At 50.0% G+C, this 14,204-nt stretch overlaps 1 protein-coding gene across 1 annotated transcript in view; it reads right to left on the bottom strand.

The window, feature by feature from the left end:
- The window catches only part of uba6 (ubiquitin like modifier activating enzyme 6), a gene marked incomplete in the record, with an annotated part of 75,556 nt that overhangs the window by 34,079 nt on the left and 27,273 nt on the right, over positions 1-14,204 (bottom strand). Inside the window, 6 exon segments of the mRNA XM_071408365.1 lie at positions 7,040-7,117; positions 8,070-8,150; positions 9,673-9,751; positions 9,928-9,995; positions 10,726-10,869; positions 11,613-11,679. Of these exon segments, the coding sequence (XP_071264466.1) occupies positions 7,040-7,117; positions 8,070-8,150; positions 9,673-9,751; positions 9,928-9,995; positions 10,726-10,869; positions 11,613-11,679 (517 nt within the window).

The following is a 14,204-nucleotide window of genomic DNA, read 5'->3' as shown; positions in this document are numbered from 1 at the left end:
ACTACCTACCTACTATATGTATACTGTACTTAGTCAGACGGATACTTGGGAGGCTGAGACTGAACTTACTGAACCCACCGACCAACTCATCTACTGAATGATATGGGATAACTGATGGAATGCATAACTATACTGAGGGAATTCTGACGAATGAATAACTGGATACCTACTGAATGAATATGGGGATACTGAATGTACTCGTATATGTATAATGAATCCTATGAATATGCATATGCAATCCTAACCAATATGGTATACTGATGGATGTATAATTGATCTATGGAAGCAATCTAGACCTACTTACTGATACACTGGATGGACTGGTACCCTAAATGACTGATAACTACAGACCAATCTATGGATACCTGCAGGACCTACTTGTATGCATACCTACAAACCTACCTACAGACCTACCTACCTACCTACATGCATACCTACCTACTATATGGATACCTACATACCTACTAACTATATGCATAACTACCTACTAGATGGATACCTAAATGATGGATGGATGAATACCTACATACCTACCTACTATATGCATACCTACCTACCTACACATGCATGATTGATGGATACATGCATATGTATAGATGGATGGATGTATATGCATACCTACCTACCTAACTATGTATATGCATATGTATTTTTGAAAGTCACTGAAACTATATGGATAGGACCTATCTATGATGAATGATATGGTATACCTACCTACTATAATGGGATACTCCTACCTGACCTACTAACTAGATGCATAATGGACTTACTATATGCATAATGGAATCTGACCCAGAACTACTACTGAACTGAACAACCTGATGGATGACTGAACTATATGTATATACCTACTAAATGTATAATGGCATACCTACTGAAACCAGGCACGGGATGCTACCTACTGAACTGAGAAATGATGGACCTACGAACCAGCACGGAAATAACCGAAATTCCTAAACCAGATGGAACAACCTAAATCGATGCGATCGGAACCCATAATGGCATACTCTAGGATACCCAATGGAACGAGATGGAAAATACCCTAACCGAACCAATAACGGAATAACCCAACCGAACCAAATCGCGGATACACCAATCCTACAACCTACAACTGAATTCTGACGAATAACGGAGGACCTAATTGGAAACCAAATCTGAACCAGAACGCCTACACCGAATAGGACCGGTACCGAACCAATAACCGGAAATAACCGAATCTGAACCAATACCAAATAACCACGTAACCAATATGGATAACTGAATCTAATCGGTACCTAGAGGATGATTAATTGAGATGAAATAACTGCACCCAAACCAGCACGGAGACCCATCGAAACGGACACGGAGGACCATCGCGAACCAATATGGGATAACTGCACCCAAACCAATAACGGCATACCTGAATCCTAACTATATGGGGATACCTACAGAACGCTGATGAGACCAATACGGATATAGACCAGATTCTACCGGACCGAATAGCGGATACTCCTAACCGAACCAATACCAGATAACCGAACCAATAACTGCATACGTAGGCGACCTAGACCGATTCTGCACCCTAGACCTGATCAAACCAGAGGCAGACGAACCTAAACGGAACAACTACAGTACCGTACCCAAACGATAAATGGCATAACGACCGAACCAATGGCACAACCTACAGACCAACTGAACCAATACTGGGATACCTACCTGAACCTATATGCATACCTACCTGAACCAGTACTACAACCTACCTAACTATATGCATACCTACTGAAACGTACCCAACCAATACCTACCTACCTACCTACCTACCTATGAATACCTACAACCTACCTAACTATATGCATACCTACCTACCTACGTACCTACCTACCTACATGCATACCTACCTAACGATACCTACAACCTACCTACAAACCTGAACCTACCTACTGATAATGGACAACCTACCTACGTATATGAATAACCTACCTAACTATGAATGGTATATGCATAATCCTACCTACCTACTGAATGATATGGGAGGACCCTGATCTATGGATACCATAATGGACTTGGACCTATATGCATATGCATGAATGTATATGCAGATGGATCTGAACTCATACGGAAAATAGCCTGAATTCCTGACCCTACAGGAAAATCCTAACTGGAATGGACCTACAAACTATGGAAACCCAACAGACCTCAACCTAGGAATCCTACCTGATCTATACTGGACAACCTAACTTGGGAATGCAGAGGAAAATAACCCAACCAAACCAGAACTGCATACGTATGGAAATAGAGGGAATTCTGAATCCTACCTATACTATACCTACTGGAGGATACGGTAATAACCGAATGGAACCAACTCAACCAATACTGGATACCTAACTGGACCTGAACCGAACCAATATGGGATCAACTGAAATTCTGAACCAATAGGCAGAGCCGATGGATGGATACGGATACCTGAATCCTAAACGGAGACGCAGGTACCTGAATGGAAACCAGGCACGGATAACTACTGTAGGGAAGAGACCCAACTGAATCCTACCTAATGAGAGGACCTGACCTAGAATAGGGGATGGATCTGTACCTGAACTGACGAGACGCAGAACCCAATGGAAACGGAATAGGCAATAGACTGACTGAATGGATACGGAAATAACCTACTTGATGGAATAGACGGATGGATGGATGGTACTGAATAGGGGAATTCTACTGAATAGACTGACGGATGGAAACGATCCTACCTAGACCTATACCTACGGAAACCAGGCACGGAAATAACCTAATGGAAAAAAGGAGAATATGGATAACTAAAATCTCTGAAACCAGACCTGGAGGACCTGAATCTGAACCAATAGGACATAGGGAACTGGAAACCAATACGGATACCTGTACCTGGACTTGGAAATAACTACTGATGGAAAATCTCTGAGGGGAAGACCCACCTGACTGATAACTGAAAATCATGGATCCTAACTGAAACCTACATGCATACCTACCTAAACCAGTATGGCTACCTACCTACTATATGCATACCTACCTACCTACATGCCTACCTACCTACCTACCTACATGCCTACCTACCTAGACCTACCTGCCTACCTACCTACCTACATGCATACCTACCTACTATATGCATACCTACCTACTACATGTACAACTACCTACATGACCTACCTACCTGACCTGCATGCATACCTACCTACTATAGGCATACTGACTGAATGTAATACTGGATAAATGCCTGACCTATATGCAGTACTGGATACTGTCTGACACCGAATATGGGATAACTGAACCTACTGATATGCACTATCTGTACCTACCAAACCAATACTGCATACTGAATTCCTACTGGAATTCTATATGGCATACTGGGATAACTGATTCTATGCATATGGATATCCTACCTGACTGATCTATACACCTGACCTACCGGGGATCTATGTCTACGGATAACCGGATTTTCTGGATGAATATGGATACCTAGAATTCTGAACCAATATGGGATACTACCCTATGAAATTCTGGAACCGAACTACTGGGTCTATAATCTGATCTATCTGATACCAGAGGGCAGAGACCCAAAATCCTGACAGACCAATATGCAGGTGACCCAGACCATATGGGACTGACCTACTTGGAACCCAAATAGCACGGAGACTGAATCCATGAGATGGAGGACCCAATCCTGAACCATATGGTACACTGACCCGTGAGCTGGAGGACCTATCTATGCATATGCATACGGAATCGAATACCTGACCACTAACTGTACACCATCCCGAACCGCAGAGGGCACCCAATAACCTACTTGATGAACCATGAGGACAGCTCGCTGACGAATACGACAACGATCCTGACCCAGGCACGGGATAACTGGTACCTGCTACCAGACGCTAGGACTGGATGACTGGAATCCGACCAGTATGGAGGCCACGCGACCCAGACGCAGTAGGGCGATTCTGACCAACACGGGATACCTACATCGGATATCTAGGCTACCTGGACCGAAACGGATAACGGCAGACCCATGGCTACCCAATAGGCACAGCTGATCTGGGTACCTAGGACGGAATAGCCAGAGGACCTGGATGGATGACTGGATGGAGAATAACCGGATGGGACCTGATGGAACTGAATATGGATAACTGAATCCGGAACCCAATATGGGTATAGACCAATGGAACCGATACGGATACGGTATACCTCGAACCGGACGCAACTGAGATGGACCTGGATGGATGCATGGATCTGCACCAGATCTGATACGGCATACTGAATAGGACGGACTGGAAACCAGATGCATACCGGATGGAACCGAATTCTGGACCCAGGTCACACCTGACCTGAAACCATAGGTGGATAATCCTACCGACCTGGATGGCTGGACCGAATAGGCTAATCCTGCAGACCCCATTGATCCATACACTAGATGCTATGGATCCTATCCAGACCATGGATAACCGAATACTGGAGGACCTGAATCTAACGTAGACCGGGAGGACCCTGAATGGAAACGCAGCACCTACAACCTACCTGAATCCTAGGCCACGATCCTAATCCTGAAACCAGAGAACCTACCTAGATGGGATACCTGGATAGACTGAATGGAGACCAGATTGGTCATATCTGAAGTACCTACCTGATCTGGATACCTACGCACCTGAACCAGGACCTGTACCTAACCTACTCCTGGATGGGTATGTATACCTACTGATCTGTATGATCTGACTACTGACTGGATCCTACTGAATCCTAGGTACTGTATCTATGTATCTGGATACCTATCTGTACTGGATGCATAACTGAATCCTACCTATACTATCTGTCATCTATAGATGGATCTATACTTATCTGCACACCTATACACTATCTATGTATATGTGATACCTGACCTACTGGATACTGGTATCCTAGCTAGACCTACTGTATATGGATACCATACCTGGATGGATACCTATCTATGTATGTATCTATACTTATTCACCTACCTAACTGTATGGGCATATGCCTATACCTGGATGGATGGATATATGCATGTACCCACCTGTCATACGACTGACAGACTACTAATAGGAGTATAACTGGACTGAGGGAGAGAGGGATCTATGGATGCAGACGGCTAGGGAAATTCTACTGATGGATCTAGACCCACCCAGACCTATGCATGGATCGATGGATGGATGGAGAGAGGGACGGACGAACAGACCTGAAGAGAGGATGGACGGAGATGGATGGACGGCGGGAGAGGGAGGGAGGGAGAGATGGATGGCTGGATAGACGGATGGATGGACAGATGGAGAATGCATGCATGGATAGATGGATGGGTACCTACGAATCTATGCTATAGGGAGGAAGGAGCGGCAGATGGATGGACGCTACATAATGGAGGACCTAGAATCCTACCGAGGCATACCTGTAATCCTAACTGACTGATGGGAGGCAGAGGATGGAATAGGCAGATGGAGAGCCGACTGAATGTATATGCAGATGGATGATTTGAATACCTACAGGGAATTCTGACGAATACCAGACCTACCTACGTATGTACTGAATGCATGACATGGTAGAATCCTATTCTAACCAGTACTGGATGCTGTATGTCATTCTGACTCACCTACCTACTACTGGGTATACCTGAAGAGACCCATCGATCCATATGGATAACGTATCTATGCAGTAACTACATAACGTACTGAAACCAGACTACGGAGGACCTACCTGGAAACCAGCAGAGGGACTTGGAGATGCATGTGGATACCTACTAGGAGGGATTTTTGACCTAGACCTACTGATCTGATAGCTGGATCACTAAGAAACTGAATGGACCTACAGACCTGAATAGATCTACTGGACCTACTATACTGGGAGTTACCTAACCCACTGCTACTGACTCTGATCCTGACCTGACTGACATGCATGCTACCTACTGTATGGACCTAATCTACCTACCTAACCTACTGATGTGTATGGATGGATGGATCTATGCTACACCTGATACCTATCTGATCTATAGGCAGAGGGAGGGAAGGAGCGGCAGAGGGAGGGAGGGAGGGAGGGAGAGGGAGGGAGCGGGAGGGCGGGAGAGGCCGAGGGAGAGAGGGAGGGTAAGGAGAGGCAGAGGGAGGGACGGAGAGGCTGAGGGAGGGGAGGGAGAGGCCGAGGGCGAGAGGGAGGGAGCGGGAGGGCGAGGCAGAGGGGAGGGACGGAGCGGCAGAGGGAGGGAGGGATTGAGGCTAGATGGGCAGCGGACGGACTGATGGCAGAGGGACGGGACGGGAGGGAGGGAGAGGGCGGGAGAGGGAGGGAGGGAGAGGCAGAGGGAGAGAGGGAGGGAAGGAGAGGCAGAGGGAGGGAGGGAGAGGCAGAGGGAGGGAAGGAGAGGCAGAGGGAGGGAGGGAGGGAGGGAGAGGGAGGGAGAGGGAGGGAGGGAGAGGCAGAGGGAGAGAGGGAGGGAAGGAGAGGCAGAGGGAGGGAGAGAGAGAGGGAGGGAGGGAGGGAGGGGCAAAGGGGGAGAGGGAGGGAGGGAGGGAGGGAGGGAGGGAGGGAGGGAGGGAGGGAGGGAGAGGCAGAGGGAGGGAGGCAGAGGGAGGGAGAGAGGGAGGGAGGGAGAGAGGGGGGAGGGAGGGAGGGAGGGGCAGAGGGAGAGAGGGAGAGAGGCAGGGAGGGATGCAGAGGGAGGGAGAGAGGGAGGGAGAGGCAGAGGGGGGGAGGGAGGGAGAGAGGGAGGGAGGGGCAGAGGGAGGGAGGCAGAGGGAGGGAGAGAGGGAGGGAGAGAGGCATGGAGAGAGAGAGGGAGGGAGAGAGGGAGAAGTCAGACAAGTTATTATGATGTGGACAAAACTTATAAGGGATGATGATGATTAATAAATGTATCAATAATGATGGTATGTTTGTGTGTCTGACCTGTTTGTAGTGAAGTCTCTGTGTGTGTGTCTGTGTGTGTGTGTGTGTGTGTCCTGTTTGTAGTGAGGTGTGTGTGTGTGTGTGTGTGTGTGTGTGTGTGTGTGTGTGTGTGTGTGTGTGTGTGTGTGTGTGTGTGTGTGTGTCTGACCTGTATGTGCTGAGATCTGAAGAGGAACTGTCTGTTGAGGTTGGACTTCTCTATCAGGTCGGGGTCCGTCACACACACCTGGGGACAAGGTCATCGATCAATACCGCTAATCAATCACACACCTGGGGACAAGGTCATCAATCAATACCACTAATCACACACACACACCTGGGGACAAGGTCATCAATCAATACCGCTAATCACACACACACACCTGGGGACAAGGTCATCAATCAATACCGCTAATCAATCACACACCTGGGGACAAGGTCATCAATCAATACCACTAATCACACACACACACCTGGGGACAAGGTCATCAATCAATACCGCTAATCAATCACACACCTGGGGACAAGGTCATCAATCAATACCACTAATCACACACACACACCTGGGGACAAGGTCATCAATCAATACCACTAATCACACACACACACCTGGGGACAAGGTCATCAATCAATACCGCTAATCAATCACACACCTGGGGACAAGGTCATCAATCAATACCGCTAATCACACACACACACCTGGGGACAAGGTCATCAATCAATACCGCTAATCACACACACACACCTGGGGACAAGGTCATCAATCAATACCGCTAATCACACACACACACCTGGGGACAAGGTCATCAATCAATACCGCTAATCAATCACACACCTGGGGACAAGGTCATCGATCAATACCGCTAATCAATCACACACCTGGGGACAAGGTCATCAATCAATACCACTAATCACACACACACACCTGGGGACAAGGTCACCAATCAATACCACTAATCACACACACACACCTGGGGACAAGGTCATCAATCAATACCACTAATCAATCAATCAATACCACTAATCACACACACACCTGGGGACAAGGTCATCAATCAATACCGCTAATCAAACACACACGTTAACTAATGAATTTACTAATGAATTAACCAATCAATGAACTGATCAGTCTGTCAAGGTACAGGTGGCGACCACAGAAGACAACAGGTAATACACAAAATCAACCAACCAATCCCTACCTCTCCTGAGCTCTTGGCCAATCCCACTCCCAGCAGGGCAAAGTTCTTGAGCATCTCACAGCCAATGGCTCCACAGCCCACCTGGAGAAGACAAACTGTCATCAACTACCCCTAAAATGGGGTCAAAGGCCAAAAAGGTTTGGGGACCCCTGTATTAGTGTGTGTACTGATATGTGTGGGTTGAGACAGCAGTGGGTTGAGACAGCAGTGGGTTGAGACAGCAGTGGGTTGTCACAGTGTGGGTTGAGACAGTGTGGGTCATAACAGCGTGGGTTGTCACAGCGTGGATTGTCACAGTGTGGGTTGTCACAGTGTGGGTTGTCACAGTGTGGGTCGTAGCAGTGTGGGTCGTAGCAGTGTGGGTCGTAGCAGTGTGGGTTGTAACAGTGTGGACTTTAACAGCGTGGGTTGTAACAGTGTGGGTTGTCACAGCGTGGGTTGTCACAGCGTGGGTTGTCACAGCGTGGGTTGTCACAGTGTGGGTTGTCACAGTGTGGGTCGTAGCAGTGTGGGTCGTAGCAGTGTGGGTTGTCACAGTGTGGGTTGTCACAGCGTGGGTTGTCACAGTGTGGGTCGTCACAGTGTGGGTTGTCACAGTGTGGGTTGTCACAGTGTGGGTTGTCACAGTGTGGGTCGTAGCAGTGTGGGTCGTCACAGTGTGGGTTGTCACAGTGTGGGTTGTCACAGTGTGGGTTGTCACAGCGTGGGTTGTAACAGTGTGGACTTTAACAACGTGGGTTGTGTAGCGTGGGTTGTAACAGCGTGGGTTGTACCAGCGTGGGTTGTAACAGTGTGGGTCGTAACAGCGTGGGTGGTAACAGCATGGGTCGTAACAGTGTGGACTTTAACAGCGTGGGTTGTAACAGTGTGGGTTGTAACAGCGTGGGTTGTAACAGTGTGGGTTGTAACAGCGTGGGTTGTCACAGCGTGGGTCGTAACAGCGTGGGCTGTAACAGCATGGGTGGTAACAGCATGGGTGGTAACAGCGTGGGTTGTAACAGCGTGGGTTGTAACAGCGTGGGTTGTAACAGCGTGGGTTGTAACAGCGTGGGTTGTCACAGTGTGGGTTGTCACAGTGTGGGTTGTCACAGTGTGGGTTGTCACAGTGTGGGTTGTCACAGTGTGGGTTGTCACAGTGTGGGTCGTAACAGTGTGGGTTGTCACAGTGTGGGTTGTCACAGTGTGGGTTGTAACAGTGTGGGTTTCAACAGTGTGGGTTTCAACAGTGTGGGTCATAACAGTGTAGGTTGTAACAGTGTGGGTGGTAACAGCGTGGGTTGTAACAGCGTGGGTTGTAACAGCGTGGGCTGTAACAGCGTGGGTTGTAACAGCGTGGGTTGTAACAGCGTGGGTTGTAACAGCGTGGGTTGTAACAGCGTGGGTTGTAACAGCGTGGGTCGTAACAGTGTGGGTCGTAACAGCGTGGGTTGTCACAATGTGGGTTGTAACAGCGTGGGTTGTAACAGTGTGGGTTGTCAAGATGTGGGTCGTAACAGTGTGGGTTGTAACAGCGTGGGTCGTAGCAGCGTGGGTCATAACACCGTAGGTGGTAACACCGTGGGTGGTAACAGCGTGGGTTGTAACAGCGTAGCAGGGTTGTCACCATAAAGACTCTCAGCTTGTGGAGTTCCAGACACATGGTCTCCCCGATGCAGACCCTCAGCCCGTCGTACCGATCACCCCTACACACACACACACACACACACACACACACACACACACACACACACACACACACACACACACACACACGTGAGAATGTGTTTCACATTCTTTGTAGTTGTTTTTTGTGTGTGTGTGTGTGTGTGTGTGTGTGTGTGTGTGTGTGTGTGTGTGTGTGTGTGTGTGTGTGTTTTACCTGGGGCTAAACTCCTCTGCAGATAGAGACTGTAGTGGTTTCACTACCTCTATGGCATCGAGATAGAACTGGAAAGAGTAGAGAGAGGGAGAGGAGAGAGAGAGAGGAGAGAGAGAGAGAGAGAGAGAGGAGAGGACGAGAGGAGAGAGAGCGAGAGCAGAGAAGGGAGAGAGAAGAGAGCAGAGAGGGGGGAGAGAGGAGAAAGAGGGGGGAGAGAGGAGAAAGAGGGGGAGAGAGGCGAGAGAGGGGAGAGAGAGAGAGAAGAGAGAGTACAGTATTACAATTCTAACACCAGAAAAATGTATTATCTACCCAACCAACCAATCAGATGTATTGATCAGTCTGTGAGGTGGATAGCAGTAGGTTGACCTACCCAACCAACCAATCAGATGTATTGATCAGTCTGTGAGGTGGATAGCAGTAGGTTGACCTACCCAACCAACCAATCAGATGTATTGATCATTCTGTGAGGTGGATAGCAGTAGGTTGACCTACCCAACCAACCAATCAGATGTATTGATCAGTCTGTGAGGTGGATAGCAGTAGGTTGACCTACCCAACCAACCAATCAGATGTATTGATCATTCTGTGAGGTGGATAGCAGTAGGTTGACCTACCCAACCAACCAATCAGATGTATTGATCAGTCTGTGAGGTGGATAGCAGTAGGTTGACCTACCCAGCCAACCAATCAGATGTATTGATCAGTCTGTGAGGTGGATAACAGTAGGTTGACCTACCCAACCAACCAATCAGATGTATTGATCAGTGTGAGGTGGATAGCAGTAGGTTGACCTACCCATTGCTGAAGCGGGGCAAACTTCCCCGTGAGGGCCTTGAGGACCTCCTGACTGGCAATGCCCCCCACCGCCGCGGACAACGGAGGGAGAGAACCCTGAGCCGTTCTGGACAGACAACGCACCAACTCACTATTCACTGGAGCCTGGAGAGGAGAGGGGAGAGGGGGGGAGGGGAGGAGAGGAGGGGAGAGGAGAGGAGGAGAGGGGAGAGGAGAGGACGGGAGGGAGGGAGAGAGAGAGAGAGGGGAGAGGGGAGAGGAGGGGAGGGGGGAGGAGAGAGGAGAGGAGAGGACGGGAGGGAGGGAGAGAGGGAGGGGAGAGGGGAGAGGAGGGGAGTGGGGGAGGGGGGGAGGGGAGGGAGAGAGGGGAGGACGGGAGAGGGGAGGAGGACGGGAGAGTGGAGGACGGGAGAGGAGAGAGGGGAGGGGAGAGGAGAAAGAGAGGAAGGGAGGGAGAGAGGGGAGAGGAGAGAGGAAAGGGAGAGAGGAGAAAATGGGAGAGGAGAGAGGAGAGGGAGAGAGGAGAGAGGGGAGAGGAGAAAGGTAGGGAGAGAGTGGAGAGGAGAAAGGGAGGGAGAGAGAGAGTGGAGAGGAGAGAGGGGAGGGAGAGAGTGGAGAGGAGAGAGGGGAGGGAGAGAGTGGAGAGGAGAGAGGGGAGGGAGAGAGGAGAGAATGGGAGAGGGGATAGGGGAGAGGGGAGCGGGGAGAGGAGAAAGGTAGGGAGAGAGGGGAGAGGAGAGGATGGGAGAGGGAGGGAGGGAGAGAGGAGAGGAGAAAAGGAGGGAGAGTGGAGAGGAGAGAGGAGAGAGGGGAGGACGGGAGTGTCACAAGTGTGAGTGTATGTGTGCGCACATTCGTACAACAGTGTGTGTAGATGAAACACTCACTCTGGTTGTCAAGGTGTGGTTGACTTCCTCTGTTAGTTTGACCAGAACCTCCGCATCCTGACAGCACCTGGAAAAACAACAAATCACAAGCAGCTATACAGGAAGTAGAGACTAGGGACCAACCAGCTTTACAGGAAGTAGGGGCTAGGGACTAACCAGCTATACAGGAAGTAGGGGCTAGGGACCAACCAGCTATACAGGAAGTAGAGGCTAGGGACCAACCAGCTATAGAGGAAGTAGGGGCTAGGGACCCACCAGCTATACAGGAAGTAGGGGCTAGGGAACAACCAGCTATAGAGGAAGTAGGGGCTAGGGACCAACCAGCTATAGAGGAAGTAGAGGCTAGGGACCAACCAGCTATACAGGAAGTAGAGGCTAGGGACCAACCATAGAGGAAGTAGGGGCTAGGGACCAACCAGCTATACAGGAAGTAGGGGCTAGGGACCAACCAGCTATAGAGGAAGTAGAGGCTAGGGACCAACCAGCTATACAGGAAGTAGGGGCTAGGGACCAACCAGCTATACAGGAAGTAGGGGCTAGGGACCAACCAGCTATACAGGAAGTAGGGGCTAGGGACCAACCAGCTATACAGGAAGTAGGGGCTAGGGACCAACCAGCTATACAGGAAGTAGGGGCTAGGGACCAACCAGCTATACAGGAAGTAGGGGCTAGGGACCAACCAGCTATACAGGAAGTAGGGGCTAGGGACCAAGGGGGTAGAGGGTAGGGGGTAGGGACTAGGGGGTAGAGACTAGGGGGTAGAGGGCAGGGATTAGGGGGTAGAGGGTAGGTACTAGGGGGTAGAGGGTAGGGACTAGGGGGTAGAGGGTAGGGACTATACAGGAAGTAGAGGCTAGGGACCAACCAGCTATACAGGAAGTAGAGGCTAGGGACCAACCAGCTATAGAGGAAGTAGAGGCTAGGGACCAACCAGCTATACAGGAAGTAGAGGCTAGGGACCAACCAGCTATACAGGAAGTAGAGACTAGGGACCAACCAGCTATACAGGAAGTAGAGGCTAGGGACCAACCAGCTATAGAGGAAGTAGAGGCTAGGGACCAACCAGCTATACAGGAAGTAGAGGCTAGGGACCAACCAGCTATAGAGGAAGTAGGGGCAAGGAACCAACCAGCTATAGAGGAAGTAGAGGCTAGGGACCAACCAGCTATAGAGGAAGTAGGGGCTAGAGACCAACCAGCTATACAGGAAGTAGGGGCTAGGGACCAACCAGCTATACAGGAAGTAGGGGCTAGGGACCAACCAGCTATACAGGAAGTAGGGGCTAGGGACCAACCAGCTATACAGGAAGTAGAGGCTAGGGACCAACCAGCTATACAGGAAGTAGGGGCTAGGGACCAACCAGCTATAGAGGAAGTAGAGGCTAGGGACCAACCAGCTATACAGGAAGTAGAGGCTAGGGACCAACCAGCTATACAGGAAGTAGAGACTAGGGACCAACCAGCTATACAGGAAGTAGAGGCTAGGGACCAACCAGCTATAGAGGAAGTAGAGGCTAGGGACCAACCAGCTATACAGGAAGTAGAGGCTAGGGACCAACCAGCTATAGAGGAAGTAGGGGCAAGGAACCAACCAGCTATAGAGGAAGTAGAGGCTAGGGACCAACCAGCTATAGAGGAAGTAGGGGCTAGAGACCAACCAGCTATACAGGAAGTAGGGGCTAGGGACCAACCAGCTATACAGGAAGTAGGGGCTAGGGACCAACCAGCTATACAGGAAGTAGGGGCTAGGGACCAACCAGCTATACAGGAAGTAGAGGCTAGGGACCAACCAGCTATACAGGAAGTAGGGGCTAGGGACCAACCAGCTATAGAGGAAGTAGAGGCTAGGGACCAACCAGCTATACAGGAAGTAGGGGCTAGGGACCAACCAGCTATACAGGAAGTAGAGGCTAGGGACCAACCAGCTATACAGGAAGTAGGGGCTAGGGACCAACCAGCTATAGAGGAAGTAGAGGCTAGGGACCAACCAGCTATACAGGAAGTAGAGGCTAGGGACCAACCAGCTATACAGGAAGTAGGGGCTAGGGACCAACCAGCTATAGAGGAAGTAGAGGCTAGGGACCAACCAGCTATACAGGAAGTAGGGGCTAGGGACCAACCAGCTATAGAGGAAGTAGAGGCTAGGGACCAACCAGCTATACAGGAAGTAGGGGCTAGGGACCAACCAGCTATAGAGGAAGTAGGGGCTAGGGACCAACCAGCTATACAGGAAGTAGGGGCTAGGGACCAACCAGCTATAGAGGAAGTAGAGGCTAGGGACAAACCAGCTATACAGGAAGTAGGGGCTAGGGACCAACCAGCTATACAGGAAGTAGGGGCTAGGGACCAACCAGCTATACAGGAAGTAGGGGCTAGGGACCAACCAGCTATACAGGAAGTAGGGGCTAGGGACCAACCAGCTATACAGGAAGTAGGGGCTAGGGACCAACCAGCTATACAGGAAGTAGGGGCTAGGGACCAAGGGGGTAGAGGGTAGGGGGTAGGGACTAGGGGGTAGAGACTAGGGGGTAGAGGGCAGGGACTAGGGGGTAGAGGGTAGGTACTAGGGGGTAGAGGGTAGGGACTAGGGGGT

The sequence above is a fragment of the Salvelinus alpinus genome, chromosome 6 (assembly GCF_045679555.1).
Source record: "Salvelinus alpinus chromosome 6, SLU_Salpinus.1, whole genome shotgun sequence".
Classification (NCBI taxonomy): domain Eukaryota; kingdom Metazoa; phylum Chordata; class Actinopteri; order Salmoniformes; family Salmonidae; genus Salvelinus; species Salvelinus alpinus.
The sequence above is the reverse complement of the archived record's forward strand: the minus strand, read 5'-3'. Positions and strand labels throughout refer to the sequence as shown.